We start from the raw sequence: 26,866 nt of genomic DNA, 5'->3' as shown, positions 1-26,866 counted from the left end.
GAGTTTGCCTTGCAGGACTACACCTTCGGGTGTTGTCGTTGATTAAAGGACGCTGTATTTTGCAGTAAAGCAGAACCTATATTTTTATTTTTGTAATAAAACCATTGTTTTGAGTACCTGAATCAATGTTATCGATGGAAGATGTTTTCTAGACGTATTATACGGACAGTCTGTATTGTTAACATATATTTTAACTTCAATATTTAATGACATGAAAATGCCAGCGTCTGGACATTATCTAAATCCTCGTGATTCATATTTTCTGTTACAGTAATTAACATTTAATCACTGTAAATTACTCTCATCGCCTTCCGTGGGCCTAGTTATTTGGAAGCTAACCATAGTACAGTATACGGCTAGCTTGCATAGAAGGTGATTGTGTTAAAACCAGTCCAGCGTCCAAATGATGCTCGATTTCTAACGTTAATAGAATCATCCGCAAATTATCAAGGAGGTAATGTTAGCTCCTGCGCATAAACTATGCTCTTCAAAATCTTCAACGAAAAGTATTTTCTCGTTAAATTAACTTCATTTGTGCCCAGATACAGATAATTTCACCTATTGTGGTGCTGATTTCTACAAAGCCTTTTCCAATTTCAAAATCATTTCAGTCCCTCTGCAACTACCCACATCACATTTTAAATGTATTTCAGCACTGATTAAACGCTGTATTAAGGCTGGTTATTTATTGGGCAGGTTTCCGCCATCACACTCTTAGTACAACACTCTGAAATGGAAATCAGAGGGAAAATTTGCTAGATTATACTTTCACCTCCCATACACATAAACTGGCGTCTATAACTGGCAACTTTATTTTTTAAGGAGGACGTTTTCACCGTCAAGAGCAGCCAGCTGCACCACACCCATATCGATAAGTTTAATGGTTTCATCCCATGGAGATAAGATTGCTGCTGGTGCCAATTTCGAGGTATAATACTTAAGACCATTTCTTCATTCACAAATTCCATGCATTGAGTAAGATACTTGGAGGTGCTATTAACAAAAACATCAAATACTACGTAAATTCTAGAAACGTAGCATCTGTAGTTTCAAAACGTGTCAAAGTCTCTGTGAGTGATATTCAAAACATTAAAAAGCGTGGATATGCAGCGGACTTGAAGGTTTGTGGGCAGAGTCAGCATTACATCACAGAAACGCATAAAACACCGAGTAAGATAACAGGAGTCCAGAGAAACACGCTGTCATCTCCCGAGTTGTAACTAGTCACCAGAAACAGCCTGAAATTCAGCAAACGAGGGAAATTTGTTTTGTTTCCGCGGAGGGGGTCACTTTTCAAAATGGAAATGCATCTTAAGGAAACGAAGAAACCCCAAGCCAAAAGTGCCTCTTTATTTTGCAACATTAAGGTACTTTTATTATATATTTATTTTAGCATTACTATTAAATTAATATTAATGATTTCGAAAGTAAGTTTTTTTTTTACTTAAGAATGCGAAGATTATTGAATTGTTAGTTGGAATTTTTAAAATTAGTATTCTTTCTTGGGTGAAGTGTCAAATACACCCTTTATGAGATTTTGTCCACTTAACTGTACCTGAATTTTGTAATTATGCTTCCTTAAAACCGTAAAGCGAGAACTGTTAATTTGCTAACTCTCTCCTTATAGGGATATAACTTTATTCACCTGAGATCCATTATTTAGCCATGCTTCTCATTGGAAAGGGATCTACGTTTATGAAATTAAACATTTATATTACTCTAAATATAAATTATATTAGTTAAAAAATCCTTCTTCACAATTAATGAAAAGGTTATTTTCCTTGCTACATTTATGTATTTAACTCACAACTTTGTCCAAGGGATAAAGTCATTTTAATTCTATTCTCTCGTCACAAAATGCATGTAATACATCATTCGTGTCCTTCTGTTCTCTTACTATTGATGTATAGATATCTTGCAAATGTTAGGTCATTCTTCCGATGGAATTGTAGCTTGTGATTTGGGTATAAGCGTCGCAGAAAAGTGCTTATAAATAAAATTGCATTATAATTGCTGATGGGAAAAATCACGTTTTGTAATCATACACATACAGAAATCAATTCTGTAACATCACGTGTGTTCTCTTAGAGTCAGTGAAGGGGATTTCACCTTGGGGAAAATGTGTCTCCTCTTAAGCAAGTCACATTTCCTTTAAGTCTCGAAATGTTGAAGGCAGTTGCAATTAACATGCCTACGTAGTTTACAAGGTGATGTTACAAGTTTGTTATCTGCTGTATATTCAGCTGGGTATGCCTGTCTCAGTTTACCGAAAATCTAGCTCGGTAGGATTGAACGAGACAAATATTTTAGTGGTCTCATGTCAGTGCTGTTCAACGGGTTGGACAGGCTAAGAAGTAACGACACAATGATGAAAACTCCTTATAATGCAAACCAACATTTAAAACGATGCGACTTGGAATCAGTTATTGGTCTTTCAGTCTAATAATTATTGCTCTATCTTTAGATGTTGTATAGTAAATTAAAATGGTTCAATTTCATGTTCACTGCTACTGGCCTTACAACCAGGGAGGTGTGGTGTGCTTTCCTTGAAAGCAGGCCTTATATATACAGTATATATACTGAGAGGCACTTGGAACCAAGAGCATTTCTTGCATTTATAGTACAGTAGCCTTCACGCTAACCAACAGACATGTATACAGTGGCACTAAATTATATTCATAACCTGCAATGATGATTTGCACACCTTAATTCATAATTTAGAGCAGCGTCTTAAAGAAAATCCAGATGTTCTCAAAACAGCTAATATTTCACGCACTGTACTTCTGTGCCAGGTTACTAAGGCACGTCTGAGCAAACACTGGAATGCGTGGTGTCAAGATGTACCTCTCTAGTAATTAAGCATCATGCTCTAAGTTTGACAAGGAGTTGTAGTGCACAGTGCAGCATGTGGGTATTCCCCTCTGTTCTCAAAAAGAATGAAGATTTCTCAGATGTCAAATGTTCTCACAAATGTTTCCATAAAGGGCAGACGTCCTCCCCACAAAACACATTCCAGGACCATATTTTACAAACCTTTGAGATAAAAAAAAATTAAGGTACAAAACAGAGTTATAATACTAAAGTCCATACCTTAGGATTATGATTGTCCCCAGTATAATTAAACATGGTGTATAGTACTGAAATCTCTAAAGATAGATAGGAAAATGCAAGATTCGAGGGAATTTATAACTTTTTCTGATTTCTTTCAGACCACATCTATACTAATAATTTTTATGGCCTAAGTGTTTTGAAACAGTTTAGTAATGCTTACAGAAGGAATTTACAGTATGGGGCATGTTTCCACCTATCCCTGTTCATCATAAACTGATCACCTCTTAATAGCTGTTTAATTGGTATTAAGGCATGGAAGTTGAGTTATCTAAAGTTCTGTATTCAGAAGATGTTGGATACAGTACCCTTGAAGTTTTTCTGAAACTCAGGACTGAGAGCAAAGTCAAGTTAACCAAACTCTGAACAAGCAAGCGGACCAATTAAAGGCATCAATATGCATTGGAGATTTAGTGCTGAGCAGGAATGAAAATTTGCTGACACACTGGTCTCCTAGGACCAGGGTTAGGCACTACTGCCCAAAATGGTACACCGATACAGAATCAACATATTTCATGCAAAACCCAACTGTGTAAAGGTCAGTCCTGGTACTGAAACTGTACTAGTAGATGAGCATGGATAAGAGGCAGCATGTCACCTTTTGCTTACTTGGAATAATAAATTATACAGTATAATAATTACTTGGCTCTTGAAACAATTATCTGTCTTAACTATCTGAATGCAAAATTGCACTTGTTATACATTTATATACTGTATGCCATACAACAGAAAGATCAAAACTATAATAACTAACACCTGTACAACGTCATCAGTAACTTTCAGATCCTTACTACTGTATTTTGCACTTTAGGCGTAAACGACAATTAAATCTGAAATGTTATTTTCACGAGCCCTGTAAAGCTGTAAAACAGATTTTTCACTATAGACCTCAGGTGATTGTTTTAGATACCTAAGGACGGATACGCATAACACATGCACTCTGCATAGCATTTGCCTTACTGCTTTGTTTTAAGAATGCAGGAGAACCAAAGTAGCAGCATTTGTATGAGCTTGTTTGATATTATTGCAGGTTTCTCTTGATCACGCTGGAGCACGTGCAGAAAGTATTTTTTAGCTGGTTGATGGTATTAGTAGAGTAATTCTTTCTGAGACTCTGAACGAACATGTTCAGGAAGTACAGTATATTCAAATATGTTGTTTTCTTTACTTGACAATGTATTAGCACTGAGAGTATAACAAGACTTGCATTGTTTTGAATTTTTGGGCCTTGTTTTGCTTTGCCTGTTTTGTTTTAAGGAATGTAGATCAATTACAGTATGTGTAACCCATTATGTGTGTGTATTTTGTTACACTATTTTGTTAAGAAAATGTTAAAAAAATAAAGCCAAATAATTAGTCAGTTTGTGTGTGTTGGAGCAGGAGGCAATATTATTACTGGAGTTACCACCTGGCTGTTTTTTGAGGTCTAGATTGTTGCTGATAAAACAACAAAAGCAGTTATTTATTTTTCTGACGTCAGAGGACATGAAGGAACAGATTGTTACAATAGTTGGTGTTGGTGCAGTCAGGTTTCTGAATTTCTACTGCAAAGTGAAAAAACTACAGTAGGTCCCCTGTAAAATAATTAAAAAAAAACTAAAGTAAATTTAGCACTCTTCATTTTAGTTAATCTTTGGTGCCTGGGAAAGTGGTGAGGCTAAGAAAAAGTGGGTGCTACCTCTTTGTGTAGAAATATATTTTGAGAATAAGGACCATTCTACAGGTTTATTTTGTTATATTCAGTTGTGTATGGAATGTTTGTTCATATGATAGCATATCGGGTTTGGTTACTTAAACAAAATAATTCTTGCTTAAATTTTCAAGCAGAGCTTAGCAAACCAGGCCAGTATTGTCTCCAGTGATGCTCCTCATGTGTGATTACTTAGAGAAAGTATCCTGTTGTGTAGTAACTTCACTGTACGATGATTCCTAAGTCATTTGCACTACAGTATATTGTCATTCTAACTGTGCTTTCCCTTATTTTGATTTTAGGAATATGAAACCATGTATAGATTATTTCTCTTAAGAAGGTTGAGGACCTCTGATGTAAGCAAACACATCCTAGAGTTGGTCTACACAAGTCTAGTCAAGAGTTTGCTCTCTTGTAACACCTCCACTTGGTGTGGGAATCTGGTCAGGGGTAGAGCCAAGTTCTCAAGGATTCTAAACATAGGCAGCACAATTATTGGTCGGAAACAGAATCAGCTCAACCACATGTATACTAGGGGTGTTTAAAGGAAAGCAATTTTAATAGTAACTGATGCCTCATACCCACAACACTTCCCATTTGAACAATTACCATTGGGTCAACATTTTAGAGTAGCAAAGGTTACAAACTGAGAAGTAATTTGTTCAGAGTGCCATCACTCTTTTAAACTCTGATGACTGAGCCCCTTCAGTGTGCTTGTATAAACACCATATACTGTATATGTCACATTTGAATCTTATGTGTGTTTCATGTTCTATTGTAATGTTATTTATTTACAGTATTTATGTACACATCTTGCAAAATCCATTGGATGTTTTCCGTATTCTGTCTTACACTGTTTTTATTGTTGTCAATAAGTAGATTCTGATTCTAGGTAATCAGTAATAGGCAGGTATAGATGCCGTCATCCTATGTTCTTAAGGAATATAAGCATCCAAATGTAAATTAGTTGGGAAAATAGGTATTTACTACTGTTTCTTTAAAAGAAAACTGTAGTATAAAACTGTATATAACCCCAGCACTATGCAGCAGGCTTTCTTGGCAAATGTTCAGGAGTGTGTGGCAGAGAGTGTGTAACTCCGTACAGCTGATGTGCTGTCTGCCAGCTGGCTCTATGCCTGACAACAGGCAGTAGAACCGTCTCTATCTTCTTCAGTGCAAAACTCACCACCATCCCTTTTAGAATGCCTCTCCTTGTCATAGCAGCGCTTTCATCGCTGCGTTAAGAAAGAGACCAAGGTGCTTGCACGTACCACACATCTGAACACATTTTGAAATCCACCCAAATTTTGAGTCATCCTCCCTTTCTCAGCACATCTTTGCCACGAAGTTCGATTTCCTGAAACGTTAGTACACTTTGTACCTTCTGCTCAATCACAACCGGCACGAGTTTAGTTCTTTTAGGATTTGCAGCAGGGAAATGGTGTGCGGAAACGATGTTGTGTGAGTTTTAAAAAACTGGATTCTCAAGCAAGTGAAACAAAAAAAAGTAATGCTTGAAAAACAAATGCTTTATGTAATGTATCCAAATACAATTAAATGCAGAATTATTAAGTTACAGACCATTCTTATAACATGTTGTTTCCATTGGTTGCTGAAGCAGCTGTACAATGAGAATGATAATGAAAATGATGCTCATTTGTCAGCTTGGGAGTGATTTTACAACTTTGTGATTACCTCAATTACTCCAAAAATATTACAAATGCTTTACAAAAATAAGTTTCTGCAATGGATTGTGTATCATGAGTCCTAGTAACTGCAATACCATGAGTGTTGGATTCATTCTCAGTCAGTTGACTTTTAAGCCATTGTTTCGGTAGGTAGGGGAATGCACCGTGTAACGATTTCTGCACTGGGACTTAAAAGTTACCATTAAAGCTTGAATAACGGCATGTTGCATTGAGCCTTTTGTTTAAAACTTCATTTTGTCGGGTAAAGGTTGGATTTCTCATAGCAAGAGTAGCAGGTGTGGACTTTACTTCATCAGATTGAGCACCCTGTCAAAAGCATAGTTTCATCTCACTGACATTTATGATGTCAGATTTATTTTTGTGATGTAATAGAGCTTGCATTAGAAGAATTATCTTGCATTATTACTACTTACTTGCGTTTTTTCATAATGCTGTGCCAGTTTTATTGTCCATTATTATCCTTGTAATATTGTTCTCTTGCTCCACTTACTTCGTTTGATTAAAATAACGGACTGCTTAAAACAGTTCCTGCTTCTAAAAACCAAACACATAATAGAACATATCTTGGTATTTTTGGGGCTGAAGCCCAGTGTGTATCTTGTGACTTGGTGAGTGGGTTTATTTTATTCTGGAATGTTAAATTGTTTATTATTATTATTATTGAGCTGTGCCTTGTAAATGGCCAGTGATAAATCTGACAGAATAATTGATATAAAGAGACAAATACAAAATTGAAAATCAGTGGAATCTCGCATTAAGGAAATACCTTAGACAGGCTGCAGAGGACTTAACAGGCATAAAACTGACCATCTAATTGCTCTTTTCACGGCATCAGGACGTACAAGTCACTAGCACATAAAGCTACTGTAGGAAGGCAGAGAAAAAGCAGGCAACCACCGGACTCAGGAGTCAGAGGAGGGAAAGAACGATTGTTGCTTCCCAGTTATATAGAGGGAAACGGGAACTCCCGGTGCGAGGATTGTGGCAATAAGTTCATCTGATCACAAATTGAACTACCCAGGAAGTTAAATTAATTTTGTTTGGGCATTTTATATTTTCCTCCTCAAAGTTCTATGCTTAATTAAAGACGACATCTGCTATTGCACTCCCACAGTAACCCCTCAGTACTAGGGTCTACAAAAACAAGCTGAGAAGTTCCATTTATCTATTATTAGTAAATCACTTATCTTTAGGAGGGTAACAGCGGGCCAGAACCTGCCCAGGAAGATTAAGGGGCAATATGGATCTGGAAGGGCGTGATTACTCTCGCCCTGGCTGGGAGGCCAGCCCATCTCAGGGCCTCAGAGAAAAGGACAATTTAGAATGGCCAATTAAACCTAGCCGGGGTGGTGAGGGACACCAGAGCAGCCAGAAAAATTGTGCCACCATGCCACCTCAGCAGAAGCATTGCTGAGGGCAAATACTTTTATATCTAATGAAGCAATTTGTCCCGTAAATAATTGTATCTGGCTCTTGTACACATTCATTAGATGTGCAAGGCAGACAAAGGCTTTTAAAGTAATGCATTACAAAGGTAGAATAAATCTCATGATTATGCAGGAATCTGCTGGTGCCTGATACAGCAGTAGTTCTAAATTATGTGATTGTAATGAAAATATAATTACATAATCTCCTTTTGAATCCACTCATGCATTAAAATAATGGTAAGTAATTTCATATTACACAAGCATTATAAAGCCATTAAATAACAACTCCTTCAAAAAAGGACATAAATAAGGAAAAGAGACAGAGCAAGCAAGTGAGCTAGACAGGTAAGTAAAAGTCAGTCTAGAAAGATATTTCTGCTTCTCATATAGCGCAAAAAAAGTACATTTGATTTCAGGGCACAGTTTTGCTTTGCTACTCAAGCCTCTGTCTGGCTTTTTTCTTCAGCTGCATTGTGACTTATCGCGAGCAATGGAAGAACGACCTCTCTTCCTATGAAAGTATCACCATAGCTACCTTATTTGGAAAGGAAATAACTAAAGTAAATCTATCAGCTGAAGAAATATTTCAGATTTTACAAACGAGCAATCTCACTGCCACTTTGATTGCATATCAACAGTCCATCCTAAAAACAGTCATGCTCTTTCTCTCCTCCTTGCTCTCTTCCGGGCTACAAATGAGGTTTCATGCTTTCTGCTAATCCTCGGTAGGGCAGGCGAGGATGAGACAGTTACACATTAAACTAAAGTTGTGACAATCAACGTCCAATAAATACAATTCCCAGCTACTCTGTCTGTTTAGATGCTTATCAGTTCTTGCATTTAAGAGCTATGGCTTTGGCACTTGTAATGCCCTTGCTTTATTGTAAAGAAAGGCATCCTGGTATTTTACAACAAGATTTTTGTTCCACCAGAGGAACTTCATTACTCACATCTCAGGAAGTCTTGGCACAAACATTTCTGATGTGTTAATTCTCTATGAAGAGACAATTCAGCCACAGCACCTGATATTCAGCAAGGGGCAGAATTCTGTGCTGGTTTCTATCTAGCCAGTTTACTCTGCGCCTGTGGCTGGAAGGTTACGGGTTTGTATCCCACGGCCAGCAGAGGAATCCTACTCCATTGGGCCTCTGAGCAAGGCCCTTTACCCCTGCTGCTCCAGGGGCGCCGTATAAATGGCTGACCCTGCGCTCTGACCCCAGGCTTCTGTCCCTGCCTGTGTGTCTCATGGAGAGCAAGCTGGGGTATGTGAAAAGACAAATTCCTAATACAAGAAATTAAATATGGCCAATAAAGTTGTCTTATCAATAAAAAGTTTTTCAAAGTACCTCAATACAAAATGAAGGTTTTTAATTATATTGCTCTGTGTTTTGGGTGTAATTCACTATAGAAAATCAACCAAACCAATGAAGGCTTATGTTTAAAAAATTGTTGTTGTTATTTATAGCACAAAGTAATAATAATAATGATGATAATAATAATAATAATAATAATAATAATATAGTGCTTTTCTGGACACTCCTCTCAAAGCGCTTTACAGGTAATGGGGACTCCCCTCCACCACCACCACCAATGTGCAGCATCCACCTGGATGATGCGACGGCAGCCATAGTGCGCCAGAACGCTCACCACACATCAGCTATCAGTGGGGAGGAGAGAGAGTAATGAAGCCAATCCATAGATGGGGATTATTAGGAGGCCATGATTGGTAAGGGCCAATGGGAAATATGGCCAGGACGCCGGGGTTACACCCCTACTCTTTTTGAGAAACGCCCTGGGATTTTTAATGACCACAGAGAGTCAGGACCTCGATTAACATCTCATCCGAAGGACCACACCTGTTTACAGTATAGTGTCCCCATCACTATACTGGGGCGTTAGAACCCACACAGACCACAGGGTGAGCGCCCCCTGCCGGCCCCACTAACACCTCTTCCACCAGCAACCTTACTTTTCCACAGGAGGTCTCCCATCCTGGTACTGACCAGGCTCAGACCTACTTATCTTCAGTGGGTTGCTAGTTGTGAGTCGCAGAGTGATATGGCTGCTGTCTATGTAATGTTAGAGGTTTAACAACATTAGAAATCTTTCTTTTCCTAGAAAGAATCTTATCGTGTGTCAGCTGTGTGAGTAGGGGACGCAAAGGGTGTGTCCCTATACTTCTGTCCTACCTAGACAAGAACTCACTCAACTGAGTGTTCTTATACACTCCTACCATTCATCATTCTCTCTTGCAATCAGGTAGTTCATGTTGTCATTGTTTTTTTTTATCAAGTAATAAAATGATAGTGTAGGACATGAAATTGAAAGAGGCTTTTATACTAAGGATAAAATTAGGATAAACTTTCAGTTCAAATACCCGTAGATGAAAAGAAACTTTTGTCTGTTTTATGTTATATGAGGACAGCTTCAAGGACAAAAGCTTAGAGGTTTCCATTTCAAGCCTTGGCTCTGCTACTGACTTCCAATATTACACTGAGCCTTCATCTAGCAGCCTTCACATTTCCTGTCTTCCAGGTGAGGCACAGTAATGAATGCAATGCATTTGTTAGTGAAAGGAAGCACAACTCCCCTGCTGATTTGTATTCTAGATTGTATTCTAGCAGATCTTATAGGTCGTTTTGTATCTTCAATGCAAGAGGAACGGGTAAAGGTTGTTAAATTGGCCAGTTAAGTGACTAATTAGATCAATAAATAAGCTATGGCTAATTTCAGGAGGAATGCAAACCTGTAGGCACTGCTGCACACCAAGACTGGATTTGGTCCAAGGATGTCATCCAGCCATTTTGAAAGATGTCAGGATATCGGTTCACCCTGTTTCCCCAAAATGACTGGGTAGCTTGTTCCATGCCCCCACAACTCTTTAGTAAAGAAGTAACCCATGTTTCAGTTTCTGTCTATGTAAATGAGGGGGGGGGTCAAATGGATTAAAGACCTTGATTAAAGATCTGCACTCCTCCAGCATGATTGTTCAGAGCCCCCGGGGAGAGCCTTTTAGCTACCAAATGAGCTAAATGTGAGTTGAATGGCCTCTTTCTCCCTTGTAACTTTTCTCACGAGTTTTTGCAGTTCCTGCTGTTCTTACATTTTGAATTTTTTTAAAAGTCTGTCCATCCATTTAATAACTGCTTAATGCCATACTGGGTTTCAGGGGAAGCCAGAGCCTATCCTGGCAAGCAATGGGCAGGATACACCCCGGAGGGGACGCCAGTCCATCACAGGGCAGACACACAGACACAAACCTACGCACACTCACACCAGGGCCATCTGATCTACAGTACCCATATGTCTTTGGACTGTAGGAGAAAACCCGCACAGAAAGAACATACAAACTCCACGCAGATAGCACCCTATATCCAGAACTCAACCTAGGGCCCCAGAGCTATGAGGCAGCAATGCTAACCATCGTATCATCCTGCCGTCCTTTGTGAGAATCTCAAATGATATTATAATTGCATTCCTGGCTCTGTCTGGAGGACAAAAAACCAGGAAAGGTAGACAACATGCAGGGCATGAATGCTGCTGGTGCATGAAGACAGCATTGCCTACTCAGCTTTCATCATGGACTCTTTGTGCAGAGAATCTTTTTTTTCGGAAATGTGTTTATTTTTATTTATGGGGAACAATCCTGGGATAGGGAGCTTCCTGTGCTTTAAAGTCAGGATTTTGTATCCTGGCCTAAAGTAGACATTTTGTATTCCTGAGAGATTATTATTTTAAAAAAAATGTTTTCTTTTTAATCACTTCAATAAAAAACAGAGCTCTTTTACAAAATGAAGTGTATTTTTACATCACATTATACTTTTGATCTCTTCTTCTTTTCTTCAGCTGGAGGGTTAGATTTAACCAAAAAAGCAACACGCTGTACAAACATACTGTAGGATCTCTCCCCTAAACTACTTCTGGTCTGCTTACAGACGGTGGAATGAACTCAAAAGCGTGTCTTGTAGGAAACAGTAGCCACACATCTGCCAAGAATGATAACTCTGTGCTCTCTGTCACGCTCTTTTTTATTAAGCAAAATCCGAAATATTGCATTGCAGCTCTGCTTTGGCAAAATAAAACAAAACAAAGCTTTTGTCCAAGAAAAAGAATATCTATGAGTTTATTTAATTTTCTGACATTTAGTTGAAAATAAATAACTATTTTTTTCTAATTAAAGAGGAGCGAAATTATTTTCAAACTGACTTTCATACATTTTGCAACAGGCTCAATCTGATGTAAAAGTAATGAGTATACAAGATTCACTCTGAATAGTCCACAATATATAGAAGCTACAGTACTTATGCTTTAAATAGAGATCTGTAATTAGTATTCTCTGAATTATATTTTTACTTCGTTTGTTTTTCCTTTTAAAGTTTTTTCTGTTTGCTTATTTACAACGTGTGCTTTCTGGGGCATAGGGGTGGGCTTTTTTTTAAGCTTACCTTTTGGAAAAGAGCTGTACTTGACCTATTTTTTTTTAAGAATGGAACTAGTGGAGCAGGACAGCTTGCTATTTCAGTTGTCATCTTCCACTGAAAGAAATGTGTAGATCCCCTGTTGTCTCTTAACCACTCTGAGGATTTGTGTGTTATGCGGTCACTGGTGTGGAAGGATAAGGGCATTTGTACAGGATACTTTTAACAAACCTCAGAGACATGATGAAGATGCATTCTAGGCATGTTTAGAAAGCAGTATCCTACTTTGGTGAGCACATTACAAAGAGGAAAAGTATACAAGACATTTAGCCACGTGAACTCTTTAGCCTACAAAAGGATGAATCTGAGTAAACCTGCAAAAGGTTTTCACTGAGGTATTCAGTTGATATAGATGAGCCAAATGTCTATACACAATTGTAGTGTTGTGTGAATTTAATGGCACAATTAGAAATTGTAACATTAAACTATGTGAGATTTTTACTGGCTATTAGGAATCAATTGACAGGATAATAATCAGTTTGTACACAGATTCAAAACATAATGTACTATTTTATTGATGCAAATAAGCATGTGAATTAATGATTTGGCTAGACACAAAATGTCTTATTGTTCACTTGAGGGTTATCAAGATACAAACATAACATAACCTAACATAACATATTAAGAAGAGATACGGTATACAAATCAGACATTAGATATCGACTATATATAACATCAACTATAATTTCCAAGTATTCAACTTTTAGATATTCAACAACTAGTAAATCATTTTAACAAGTTAATTTTCAAGATCAAGAAAAAGAGACAGCTGAATGGATTCATCTGAGCGATGTCCAATCCTTTTGCTGGGTTGGTCCACTCGTAGTGATGTTGGAATCGGGGGAGAAGTGGGAGATGATTCTGTTGCAAGCATTGAACTGAACTAGGTTTTTAAAATTTGGGGCACGAAGCCGGACTCTGGTCTTTGAGAGTTAGGGAGCAAGTTGGTCTGTTTCCAGGTATAGCAACTACCAATGAAAATAAGTATATTCAGGCCTGTTGAGAAAAATCCAGCCATATTGATCAAGCATAATAACGGCTGTCTAGCTAGTCGCAAGGTCTCACTGCATAGAGAGCACCTTGGGCAGAATTCTGTTACCAGCTTGCTCTTAATCTGGAAGCTTAGACAGAAGTTTAAGTCTGGAGGTTCAGACACCAGCGGTTGCAGTATTGGGTTTTGTTGTCAACTTGCCATATTCCGAGCAGACTCAAACCGTGCAGTACCTTTTAAACCAGGAAATCATGGTTGGTAGTTGAATGTGATGTCATCAGATGCACAGTTGTCTTTCTGTTCACCTTGCAAGGTTAACTATTGGTTGGTTATTTTTTGGATGGCCTTGACCGTGTTCTTTGACCCATTGTTTTAGTAAATAGGGCCTCCCTTAGTGGGAGACGATAATAGGACAAGCTGTGTTGGACCATTCATCATTTAGGAAGGTTGAGAATGAACCAGTGTACAGTGTCCTGGTCTGGATCACAGACTTCAATATGCTGACAATCAGAGAGGGCCCTTCTCCCCTGCATTTCTTCAGGCTGGAATCAGCAGGAATACTATAGTCAAGGCCACAGAGAGGGCTTACTAAAAATCCTTCCTGACACTTTATTCTGTAATTTATTAATAAGCATTATAACTACAAAATAAACCAGAACTCACATTTACACTTCTTTCCTGGGTTTTACAAATACAAGACCAACCTGTGTTATAGATGCTATAACAGGTTGTCGTGGAAAATGTAAGAGTGGTGAGACAGCAAAGGACGAGGCGTTTCTGTAGCAGAAGACAGTACACCAGGGGAAAGCAGGAATTCAACAGAAGCAGATGGGCCACAAAAAACAAAGCCACCTGGTGGAGAAAACAAAACAAGAATGTCAGCCATTCTGGGAGGCTCAGAAGGGGAGTTTAAAAAGAGGATCTTCTGATTCCCATGGAAGTGCTAGTCACTAGCCAAATTAAGATATAAACAGACTATTTAAACATTAAAATGATAAATGATTACATTTAAGTGCATCTTGGTACCTCGTACACCTGCCTGTAACCATACATTTTAACTATGATATATAAATCCCATAGGTTTCATTAATTCTCTGATGGAGCTCTGATGGATGTGTTGACAGGCACAAGCTTCACCATTGAAATGGATTTTCTTGAAGTGGTCTCTTTGAAAGACTCTTTGATAGCTAAATCTAAACTGCTGATACAGTGTGAATATGTCTTATGTAAATGAAAGAAGATAAAGCAGCCAGGGTGATGAACAGGCTGAGATGGCTAAATGTGTTCTCTTTGATCTGAAATATCTTTAATATTGATTATTAAAAATATTAGATCCCAGCTGATGCTCCTGCCACAATCTGAGTGTTTCAAAATACATTGTCCAATTAATTATTTATTACCTATTTATAAAGCTCTTCAGTTTTGTTTAAAACAGTGACAGTGTTGTTTAAAACATTTAAGAGCTTTGAAAATTACGTGAGCTACGAAATCTGAGACATTATATGTTATTAATGCCGCTTGTACTAATCTCTTCAGGCACTATCAAAAAGTACCTAAAGCTTTGTGGTTTTACATGTATTTGCAAAATACTTGTCTATAATATTCAATGACGTAAATACTCTTCACAAGTACTAAAATTGCACCTGATTTGTATTTCACAGTCAGATGCTGAGGGATTATATACCTGTGTCAATGCGCAGAGCCCATTGCAAAATATATCCCTTGATGAGTCAGTCTTGTCTTTGAAATTTTGCCGAGAAAGGTGTTCCAAACAACAGACTGTGGCATCACAAGTAGACAGACAGGCCAGAAGATTCATAGCCATTACCAATAACCACAAAAGATGAGGTTTTCAAAACACTCTTTCCCAATAACCCACAGGGTGACAACATGACGTGACTGATAGTTTGGAAGTGTGAGTAGGCTTGAGGTTTTGATGTTGTTGGTCCTTCATCATTTCATGGCAAAAACCCTTTCATTTTTGAAAAGCCTTATAAGCCTTATAAATCATTATATGAAAGTTTTTTTTATATGTAAGATCAGTTTTTAATCAGTTTTTGAGTAAAAAAAGAGGAAAAACTCATTCTTAAATGTTTTTTAAAAAACTTTTCAAAGGCTCTCTTAAATAAGCACTTGAAAAGGTTTGGGCCACCTGTTTACTAAATGAAACAGTACACAGGTGGTGAAAGGTTAATGTCTTTTTCTCTGCACAATAATTGGAAATGGTGGTCTCACCAAAACCAAATGGTGGTTTGGAAATTTGGATAACAATAAGAATATCAACACCTAAGTTTTATTTTGACAAATTTTACTGCTGAAAAGCTGCAAGAATTCATTACATCTTTCTGCCGAAGCAGCAAAAGATACAACAATGATAGCAGCATATTGGCAAAGAAGGTCAATGAAATTGAAAGTGTATTTCATGCCAAGTGACATTATTTGTGCTCTGTCAAAAAAGAAGTGTTTGCAGAACAAGAAAAGGAAATAATTTGCTTCCTTTCACTGCAGTTACTGGAACTTTTGAGGAAAAAAAGTGGCTACACTGTTGCGTATGTTTGGAGCTGAACCAGCATATCCATCAAACTGAGAAAATATTCTGCAATTGTTTTCTTATCTACATTCTTAAAACATTGAATTCTTAAAATTTTGTCTGTCTCTTGATCACTCCGATAGGAATGGTAGAAGGTTTTCAAGGACTTCGCTGCTGGAAAAGTGCTTTCCGAATTAACAGCTACGTAAAGTGGGACAAACTGTCTTCCAGGCTGCTGAAACCGTATCCATGAAGGACTCTGTCTGACCTCCTCTGTTACTTGTCATTGGTGTTCTTTCAGGGGCAGAAATCTAAACAATTTACAAATGTGATGAAAGCCATTCCTTTGGAGCTTTTATAACAGGGACACCAGCTCTCTTCAACTAAATTACTTTTCTAAAGAAACTGCTTTGTGCTTGACACAGTGTCAAAATAGAAAGAAGCGTAGCTTTGTAATGAGCCACGTTTTGTAATCTACGCACCTTGCCTTTCCCAAATTCAAGGGAACTTTCCATTTCCTATTTTGTAGATTTTGTGCTACACCTGGTCATGATCTTAGACACCATTAAATTAGTTTTTTCCAGCAGTGTTGACTGTTGAAAAATGTTCTGTAATTCGGCTTGAGCTAATTCTTCTCTTGCAATGTTGTTTTCAAATATATATTTCTTTGAGCGCATTGTTACCAAATACAGACACATAGACAACGACACAAAAGGACACAAAAGACTTAGTGTTAAACTACAGTAGATAAATTAACATTTTGTTGTCTGACCAGCTTCTTTTGCATTCTTCTTGCTACTGTTGCCAGATGTGCTTTTCTGAGCTACTGAAATGAGTTTAGATTCACTGATAGTGCTATTTAAATGAATTCATTAGTGCATGCCAGCCTAAGAAAGAAACTAAAAACTCAATTTACTGAACTTATGCATCCTCAAACCGTATGCTCATATGGTTTGTAAAATATGTGAAGTTTCTATTTGAAGAATACTTACAGTAGTTTAGACATTTTCCCATTTGTATTTGAAATACAAGATGGATATTTCCCTAATTGTATTGGCATTACTTTTTAGTTATGTGACTGTCAGATTTCTGCCATAGTGAGAGCTTATGCCATTAGGTCACAGTTTGTGCCTCTTGTAATAATAAAGATAGTATGAATACTGTGTTCATTTTAAATTATTGTACTAAGTTTCAATGCCTTGTGCCTTTGTGTGTGGTAACTCTTTTTTCCAAAGAAAAGCAGTAAAAGCTTAATTTTTCCACTTTAAAAGCATTAGAAGAGGAAATGACAGGAAATGTATCCCTCCGGTAATGATAGAGTTCAGAGGTCAGTGCTGGAAAGTACCGAATATGGTAATAACAATAAAAATAACACTGGTAATGTAGGATTCGTTTTTTAAAATCATATGATAGGGATTATTTAGGTGGTATATTTTATTCCCAGATGGGCAACATTTTGTTTTGAAGGTAGGTCTGAGCCAGAGGAAATGGTTTATTGGTTAGGGTTGAATTTGTAATGTGATTGACACTATGGTCAAAGACATAAAGACCAGAAGACAGAAAGTGTAAGGCACCCTTACAGACTGCGCAATGGTCTGCTTGGATTTGTAACCTTCCTGTGAGTTATATTCGCTTCCCCTCCTTCTTGTTTTCCCAGTGTTGTTTTCGAGGTGTGGGAAGTAAACAAACACAATATTTAATAAGTAACGTTAACATTCTGGGAGAGAAAGCCCAGATGTGTTCCAGCTGAATAACGCAGTACTGACTGCAGCCCCTCTGTGCTTTCCCTCAGTTCTTTGTGTTGTGTCATGGCTCGATGCAGCTGACCCAACTGCTCTACAGCGCCTACGTGAAGAGCACCGTCACCACAATTGAGAAACGCTTTGGGCTCAACAGCTTCTCATCGGGATTCATCTCCAGCCTACATGAGGTAAACTAGTATGGAATCCACTTAGCAGGTTATGTCACCTTTGCTGCACATTTTGACCTAGTGCACTTTTGTTTGCCTCTGTAGAAAACCATTAACTTGCAAAGCAGGTTTTGGAGTGAGTAGCTCATTATCCTGAGGTTTACCTCAAACGTACTTTCAGAGATCAAAGTGGACTAAATAGACTAAAGGATCTTTGCATATTTTGACACTTTTGGGAAATATTTTAGCTTAGAGGCATGTTATAAGGTACCCAACCAAACAACCTGTAACAATGTTAGCTATTAATGAGAATATTGACAGGTTGGGTAGGGACGGATTTTGGTGTACATAGGCCCTAGGCACTGCGAAATGTACAAAAAGAGGGGTAAACCCCAAATGAATTACATCGATTGACATGATGCACTTTAAAGTATTCTAGTGCTAAACCATGTGATTGATGGAGCGAATCGAGTGACCATCACTTCAATACTTCTAGTTTCTAGAACAGCAGCTAGATTGCTTATGATTATTGATTTGGAGCACCTAGAGTCGATCGCAAGCATGTTGTTTCAGCTTGTTTTTCGTTAGTCACTAGTGTTTCCCTCCTTCTTAGGCCCTAGAAATTTTGTAGGCTCTAGGCACTGTGCCTACTGTGCCCAATGGGAAATCAGGCACTGAGGTTGGGATGAGGATTAGAAATAATAGCAGACATTTAACATTCTAACCATTTCTTAAAAGTGACAAATTACTCTGAGAGGCATAACAAACACAACAAATGAGTACTGGAACCTATTGCAAATGTTGAATGTTGAACAGTTTTTCTTTTATGTGTGTAAAGATATAAAATATTTAGACCAGAACCAATTTGAAGTTTTGGTTCCGCTTTTCAATTGCAGGTTGTAGGTGCAATAATTGATGATGGATTGCATTTTGTCCTCTTGGTTCTGTCCATGCTCCCATCCTTCAAGTAATAAATTTAATACTTTGAGGTGTAGGGGTAGATTTTGTTTGGGCTTTAAGATATGTTTATAAATGCTCATTACATATTCAATGCATTTATAATGTACAACATTTCTATAATATTTTAGCACAGCTGTGTTCTTTCGACATTTGCATTTTAATTAGCAACAGTTTGTGTTATATTCTATTGCATAAGGAAGAAATGTTGCTTTCACTGAATTGAAAAATAGCTAAATAAATTGTTATGGATCCAATATGTCTTTCACTGTAAAAAAATGCTTAATGGTGTAATGTTTTGATATTTTTAAAAATCGATTTAACTATTGGTTTCTAACTACAAAAGCATACTCTGGATTCTCCTTTGTTTGTTTTGTCTTCTCTGTTTGAAATGCCAGAAACCATAAATGTTAACAGGGTTTTCTATACATACACAGTATGTATACTGTACAATTACAGGATGAGGAAATTAGTTCAAGTGGGAAACTGCATCAGCATGCATAGACTGCAATGGAACCAGCAAAGGTTTAATAAATGCTGAAAAGAAAAGAAAAGAAACACAATGTTTCAGCTGTGGAGTCACTTCTGTTACTTATTGTTTCTTTTCTTCTCTTTTCATCATGGAATAAACCTTTACTTGTTCCATATGAAGAAATTATAAAATTCCTTTAATGTGAAAGTACATTTATATCTTTTTGGTTTGCCAAAAATTCTTGTCACTGCATAATGTTTCAAATTACATTTTTGTTTTTTTTTTCCAGATCAGCAATACAGTCCTTATTGTTTTTGTGAGTTACTTTGGAAGTCGTGTTCACAGGCCAAGGCTGATTGGACTAGGCGGGATCTTAATGTCATTTAGTGCCCTTATACTGACACTGCCCCATTTCCTGTCTCAGCCTTATGAATATTCCACTGTACTGATAGGTAAGAGCACTGCGTCCACTCCTTTCTTCTGGATACTTTGGAACTGTTTTACGTTTCACCTCTGCCCTCATAATACATCCAATAAGAAAGTGCATTGTTGGAGCTCAGTACTACAACCCTTGGGCAGTTTACCACCTTGATACTGAGGTTTTACAGAGACTCTAGAAAACAATGAGAAACCAGGACATATCTGAACATGTTGAAGCTGCAATAGAAATTTGAATGCATGGATTTTCTATGGTTTAGAGGTAACAGGAAATTAATTAATGGGCTTTCTGAGTTCTGTTTTAATACTCTTCAGTTTTAAGTGAGACTTTAATAAGACACTGCTGCCCAATAAACCTACTGAGTGCAAATCAGTATCCTGCCTGCTTTCAAAGCCCTGTAGCATCTCCCATTTGTAAGCAGTTACATAAATCTACATTATAAGTTAATCCCTTTGTGGTTAAGAAAAGCCAAGCAGGTAATTATTAGCTTTAAGGCAGAGTTCAAATTGTTTTGGTTAATTTCCCAATGATTTTAACAGCCTATTACATGAGTTGATTTTAATTGAGCTATCATCTAGTGAGATCATTAGATGGCAGATGCATATTGCTTAGCTCTGCTCATCTTAAAACGCAGTGTCAGTTCTAGATATATTGTTTGTCTTAAGAGTTTAATTTTGTACCTAAGTGATTACTGTTTAGTTCCCTCCAAGTGCTGGGTTAGGCCTGCACTGTTAAGCATGGACAACATGTAAGAGGAGATTTCTAAGGCTTATCAGTAAGACAGGGATCGGAATTCAGTGTTAACCCAGCAAAGTACCTTATGTGCACAAAAATAAATAAAACAGGGTTTTTGTAGTATTAACACAGGCAGTGCGGTTATGCAACAAGATCATCTCATAAGATTCAGCGTTCATGAATTCATAAGATTCATCTCATAAGATTTTGTGTTTTTTTCTAATGTGAACGGAAGCTATACTGGAATGCTCTTCTTTTATAATTTCTTAAATGTATTCCCTAAACAACAAAGGTATACATAACAGAATAAAGTCTTTGTAGTTTAATTAAACTAAATATCATACTGGGGGGTCAATTGGCACCTCTCAACGTATTCCTTGACATGCCAACGAGTCACAGACTTTCTTATATTAAAGAAAGAATTTCGTGTGGAAATTCACTCTTGGTATAGTAAATTGCTTTCAGCACAATGGTATTGATGCCTGTATATAACCCCACAAAAACATTTGGAAATAAAAGTATAATGACATGACTTTTTATTCCTTATCCAGGACGGTAAAGAATAATGCACCGTCCTAAGAGAATGTCATTCAATACTTTGAAACATCCTGAAAAATGAAAAACCTTTTCACATCTGGAAAAAAATGTTTACCCTACAAACAATATTTTACCTACAGTAACATATTAATGATGTTGTCTAGGATCCACTTGGGGAAGCACACTAGAAACCACTTCAAATAGGCAAATGACATATATGTCACCTTTGACTATGTTACAGTATACGCCTTGATTAAACCAGAGGTCTGTATTGTACAAGGAGCCTGGAGGAGACTTCTTCAATTGCATGGCTGCAGCAAATAGGCTGAAGGGCTGTTGTTTCATTTCTCGGTGCAACATTTTTATGAATGGCCGGGCAGTGTGCTTATGAATACATTTATATTTCACAGTCAACATCAAGGCAGTACGATGCATCAGAGATAAGCAAATGAATCAGGCTTACTGATTGTTCCATGCTAGCTAGCGCTTGACAATATGCTGTGTGTACTAAGACACATTGAGGTAAGGTCAGAAACATGCAAATGTTGAATTGCCTGTCTAGTAAATCACTCTGTATTTAGTCCCACAGTTAATAAAGCCCCTGTTCCTCACTGTTTCCTAGGAAACCTATCCCGAGACATGTGCCTCCCAGAGGGCAATGCCTCTTCCCTTCCTCCCACTGGGCACTGCAGTGATGGGGACTCCAGGCAGCTTAGCGAGACGAACAACCTGTGGCTCCTGATGGCAATTGCCCAGCTGCTGTTTGGGGTTGGCTCAGTGCCCATTCAGCCTTTTGGCATTTCCTACGTGGACGACTTTGCAGAATCAGGAAATTCCCCAATTTATATAGGTAAAAGGCTTTTTATTGGCTCAGAACTGGCCCTCAGCTTCTGAAGCAGTGTTGTTTCTTTTAATGTATAAATTGGTTGTTCCTTGTACCATATCTCGTGCTGAACTCAAAATGCCCAATTCTGTCTTCCAACCAAAATGTGGGCAAAGCCAATAGGCAGTGTCTGGAACCTGTATTGGATAAGACTGATCTCAGCAGGGTCCGCTTCTAAAAACATTTCCTGGAAATCTTTTCTTTTCCAGCCATTCTCTTTGCAGTGGCAGTGTTTGGGCCAGCCTTAGGGTACCTGCTTGGCTCAGTGATGCTTCGGGTCTATGTTGATGTGGATAAAATCAATCCAGGTAAGCAGATTTTCCACTGTCCTGTATTGTATATTGGACGCCTGTAAGACCAGCACTCCAGCTCCTGAAACTGTACACAGCTATATTCCTCTTAACCTAGCCTTTGCCACTAACACGCACTTTACTGTGCATCAACTGTAACCACTCAGGGTAGTGGAGTGTTACATTATCACAATTGATAACAATTTACAGGTCCTCTGTCATCTCTTTGGACACATTCTTTGGAAGGTGTTACCAACCTTATTGGTACTTCAGATAAACGAGTCACAGGATGAGTAGATTTTATTCTTGCATGTCTCAGCTCTACATTTCAACATGTGTATCTTTGATTACCCCCCACCTCCAAAAGGCAGCAAGCTGGAGCTAAACGCTTCTGACCCTCGCTGGATAGGGGCATGGTGGATGGGGCTGTTGGTATCTGCAGGGAGCCTGGCTGTCACCTCTATACCTTACTTCTTTTTCCCCCGGGAAATGCAAGGAGAATCCAGCAAGGTGACTGTGTTTCCTTTTTATGTTATTTCTTCATATGCATTTCCATTTTAGTGTAGATTTCTTAATACTTATTTATTAAAATGTAACACTGTGGCTTTCCTCCAATGCCACTGCTTTGGAAATCCAGGGCTGTTCGTAGTAACATGGATGTCAGGGAACTGTGTTAGAAATGCAAGCAATGTGAAAACATTTTGAGACCCATTTTGTTTGTTTGGAAATAACACAGCGCTCTCGGATGAAGCAGTTTATTTTCACTGCACACATTTTCCTGATTAATGTGCTGTATTATGAGCAGTGCCTGACACACACCAATTAACTGGACTGTGATACATTTAAAGATAAAAACTCAGTTACCTTGTAATGATACAGTATACAGATTTTATTAGCAGGGAAACTTTCTTGTGAAGGGGTGCTGGATTGACGTCAGAAAAGCACGCAGCCTAAAGGTGGGAGTTTAAGAGACTCAGACTCCGATCACGTACTTTCCCTGAAAGTTGGATCCGGTCTAACTTTACTCCCAAATATAAATACAATCAGGACCCTCAAATCCTGCCTTTCCACACCAATGATCAGAGCCACTTTTCTTCCTGTCTCTTCTGACTTTTGTCTATTTGTTCTGTTGTTGTGTCTCTGACATATCACCCTTTCTTGACTCTTGAAGATTCTTTCATTTTGAATTGAGGTAAGATGGTGATGTATGAGAGATGAGATCTCGCTTTAAATCTGTTGTGTGCTTGGAAGTGTAGAAGCTTATGTGCTGCATGGTATAAGGGGATGGTTTATCATAAGATATTGAGGTTCCACTGCTGTTTGTACAGGTAATGTTGCTGTGTCAACTGAATACACGTTTTCATTTGATCGAATGGGCAACTTTCTAATGTTTTCTGATTCACAAGAAATAACACCAAGAGTTAAAATGAGAATATTTATTGAGTCATAGTTTGATTTGGCTTAACCCGCTTGGCTGAGGGCCATCCTCCTGGCTGTGGGAGGCTGGGTCTCCCATGCATATTGAGGAGTGAATGAAATGGGGGCTACAACCAGGTGGCGGTGGGGTGGAGAAGGAATGCCAAAGACTAATGTGAGGGAGCTTATGTTTAGGCAATGACTTCAATGACTATGTGTTATGGCAGCTGAGGCAAAGTTCAACTTGATTCAACTGTTATCTCTCCTGAACATTTGCTGTAAACCCCATTTCTTAAACAACAGCAGTGATTCAGCACTGAAGGGCTGACATTTTATGTCAATTAAATGCAGTATTTTTTAGCCTTTTGCAGTTTATTTGGTCATAATGATAATTTCATACGTTTTGCTTCTAAACGAGGAGACAGACATTTGGTGACTCTCTGCCCTTCGTCAAGTTTTGATTATTGAACTTTTTAATGTTTTCTCACTTTCAGTCAATAACTGCATTTATTCAGTGCAATATATACTGTATATATATGCACTAAATTAATGTACCAGAGGAGAGGAAATTGAAGACTAATTCATACCATGGTCTTAGTTTAGTTTTTATGTGGAAGCTAATTGGTTCCCACAAGGGGCCTTTGAGATACAGTATATTTTAGATGGCCATATTTGGAGTATATGTAGATGCTAATTAATTGTTTTGCAGGTAAGCGGAACTGAAGCTGATGTTTTAAAAGAGGACCTGCAGGAGGACCAAATCTCACTATTTGACTTTCTTAAGAGTAAGTTCAGATTTGGAGCTAAAGTGGATCATTGTGATCAAACCCATGTGTTTAAGGGTGGGGAGCCAAATGAACTGCTATTTCTTGGAATTAATTTTTACATAATTTGGCACAACTGCTGTTTATTATCCAGTCTTTGTTGAATTTTGGCTCTGTGCAAGGAGTAAAAACTGTATAGTGGAAAAAATCAGCACGTCTAAAGAAAATATTTAATTAACAGCTACTTCCTAACAGTATGTAGCAAACAATCATTGTCCAAGTAGATTATTTGAAATAAACTTAAGATGAAGCTTAGGAATGTTAGACATTTTACTGAGCATGAACAAGGCCTGATGCTTTAATAACTATAAAATAACAACAGACCACTAGCTCCAAAAGAAGAAGTCTTAGTAAACAGTGGACATGTGGTTGTCTGTTTATAGGCTCCTATTCTGAATGTTAATAATTTCATACATTTTCTCCCACTATTTGTGGATTGAGCATTATATATTTTCTGCATTTGAGTACTCGGAGAAAAAGAAAAATAGCTTTTGAGGTGTATTGATTTTTTATAGATGTTGCTTAAAATAATAATTAATCATATTAATCAATTAATAATAATTAATGGGAGAGTGCCAAGGCAAAGTTCAGAAGACTGATGTGTGGTAATTTTCTTCCCTTTCCTGCATGGCCTGAGTTTAATGGTCGATAAATGTTAAAAATGTAATTTTTTAGGAAGCTGCCCTTCTTTTCAAGACACCTCCTGTGGTAAAGCCCAGCTACTTTCTGTGTTACTGTTTGTGCTCCGTTAATAACTGCATACGTCACTGGCCTCTTTCCAGAGTTTCCACGAATGACTGTGAAGCTGCTGCTAAATCAGGTTTTCCTGCTGCTGGTGTTGGCCCAGTGCTGCTTCTCCTCCGTGATTGCTGGCCTTGCAACTTTCCTGAACAAATTCCTGGAAAAGCAGTATGGCACAACTACTGCCCATGCCAACCTTCTCATTGGTGAGTGAACAGGCCAGATTTAACTGATCGACAATGGGGCTAGCCCCACCCTAGAGACCAAGAGAGAAGAATCTTCAGAAAACCTTGGCTTGAACATAAATTTTCGGAAGCAGCTTTAAGTTTGACATTTAAAAGAACAGAATTCATGGGCTCAGCAAAGAACTGTGTTCTGTATGTAATAGATTTGCTTATTGCACACAGAGACTGCTGTATGATGTTCTGGGTTCCTGTTATGGACATCCAGTTGTTTCTATTTTATATAAATAAAGCATGAATGAAATATGAGTTGAAAGCCTACCTTATTAACAGTAAAACCACTCAAGAAACATGAGCTATATTTCTCACAACTAGATGGGACTTTTTGTTCTTTCAGTCCCTTGTTTTGAGTTACAATAATATTGCTTTGCTACTCTGTTTAATTTTAGCATAGGTTATCTTTGATATATTTGATTTGTAGTGAGGCGAACTCCCTAATCCCCACCTAAATTAGAGTGCATTTCCTTGACAGTTCATACTGCAAATACAATCAGACACCTAAGCTAGTTTCTTGTTCCACAGGACCCTTTTCAAAGCACCCTGAAACAGTTTTGTTTTTCTTCAGGCTCCATTAACCTACCAGCAGCTGCTGTGGGAATGCTGCTGGGTGGGATTATCATGAAGCGGGGTGGTCTGTCGCTTAAAGGAATCCCAAAGTTTTCCAGCGTTATACTGCTCATCTCCATCTGTCTCTGTATTCCCCTATTTTTCATGGGCTGCTCCACACAGAACATTGCGGGGGTCAATGTTCCCTACAGACTCTCGAATAGCAGGTAAACTCCTATCCTTCTTCCTTTCTCCCTGCTGTGTGAATGTTTTGTCAGCTTTTTTATATGTTGTTCTGGTAATGCAAGTGTCATCCTGTCCAGATAAGTCCAGACTGGCGGTTCTCAGAGTTTTCGGATTACAGTTTCTCCTTCTGTTGTCTGTCTCTCCTTGAGTTGCCCCAGACTCTAAAACACTAGTTGTTTTTTTCCTCTCCCACAATCAGTGATAGGAAGATGGTTGTTAAAGAGGTTGCATTTACTGCATATGGCAGTTAACAATGCACTTTTCTGGCACGGATTTTATTTTTTTAGCATATTATTCCTTAAGGTTAAATCGTCAATCAATCAATGAAATGTCATAATTTTTTGCCATTTTCTGTAGCATTACGTAATGGTTAACATAGCTCAAAAAAGCATTTTCCTATTGCTGTTTACATACCGAAAGGAAATGGGAGAGAACATACAGTTCAATTCTCATTTTGTTATTGTTTTTGTGTGTGTACTGTTTGTTTCCACTTTAGAGTAAAAAAATGACATGTGCCTAGAATGGATACAACTGATGATGTTTTACCTTATTTAGTTATATTCATTGCGCAGTTCAGCAACATTATCTTCTATTGTGAAATGGATTCAGAAAGAAAAAAAATATACACTTTCCATGAAGTTGTACATGTTACAAATTGGACGTAATGTACTGGACTCCTAGTATCATTCAGTATAA

At 37.9% G+C, this 26,866-nt stretch overlaps 1 protein-coding gene across 2 annotated transcripts in view; it reads left to right on the top strand.

The window, feature by feature from the left end:
• Positions 1–1,175: 1,175 nt before the first annotated feature.
• The window catches only part of slco2a1 (solute carrier organic anion transporter family, member 2A1), a 32,225-nt gene continuing 6,534 nt past the window's right edge, over positions 1,176–26,866 (top strand). For both annotated transcript variants that reach the window (XM_069197499.1, XM_069197498.1), the window contains exons 1-9: positions 1,176–1,367; positions 17,726–17,863; positions 19,561–19,723; positions 21,605–21,832; positions 22,075–22,173; positions 22,523–22,665; positions 24,281–24,356; positions 25,178–25,342; positions 25,944–26,151. In XM_069197499.1, the coding sequence (XP_069053600.1) occupies positions 1,299–1,367; positions 17,726–17,863; positions 19,561–19,723; positions 21,605–21,832; positions 22,075–22,173; positions 22,523–22,665; positions 24,281–24,356; positions 25,178–25,342; positions 25,944–26,151 (1,289 nt within the window). In that variant the 5' untranslated portion in view covers positions 1,176–1,298. The remainder of the gene's footprint in view (positions 1,368–17,725; positions 17,864–19,560; positions 19,724–21,604; positions 21,833–22,074; positions 22,174–22,522; positions 22,666–24,280; positions 24,357–25,177; positions 25,343–25,943; positions 26,152–26,866) is intronic.

Source organism: Lepisosteus oculatus, chromosome 13, assembly GCF_040954835.1.
Source record: "Lepisosteus oculatus isolate fLepOcu1 chromosome 13, fLepOcu1.hap2, whole genome shotgun sequence".
In the NCBI taxonomy this organism is placed as follows: Eukaryota; Metazoa; Chordata; class Actinopteri; order Semionotiformes; family Lepisosteidae; genus Lepisosteus; species Lepisosteus oculatus.
This window is presented reverse-complemented; position numbering and strand designations above follow the sequence as displayed.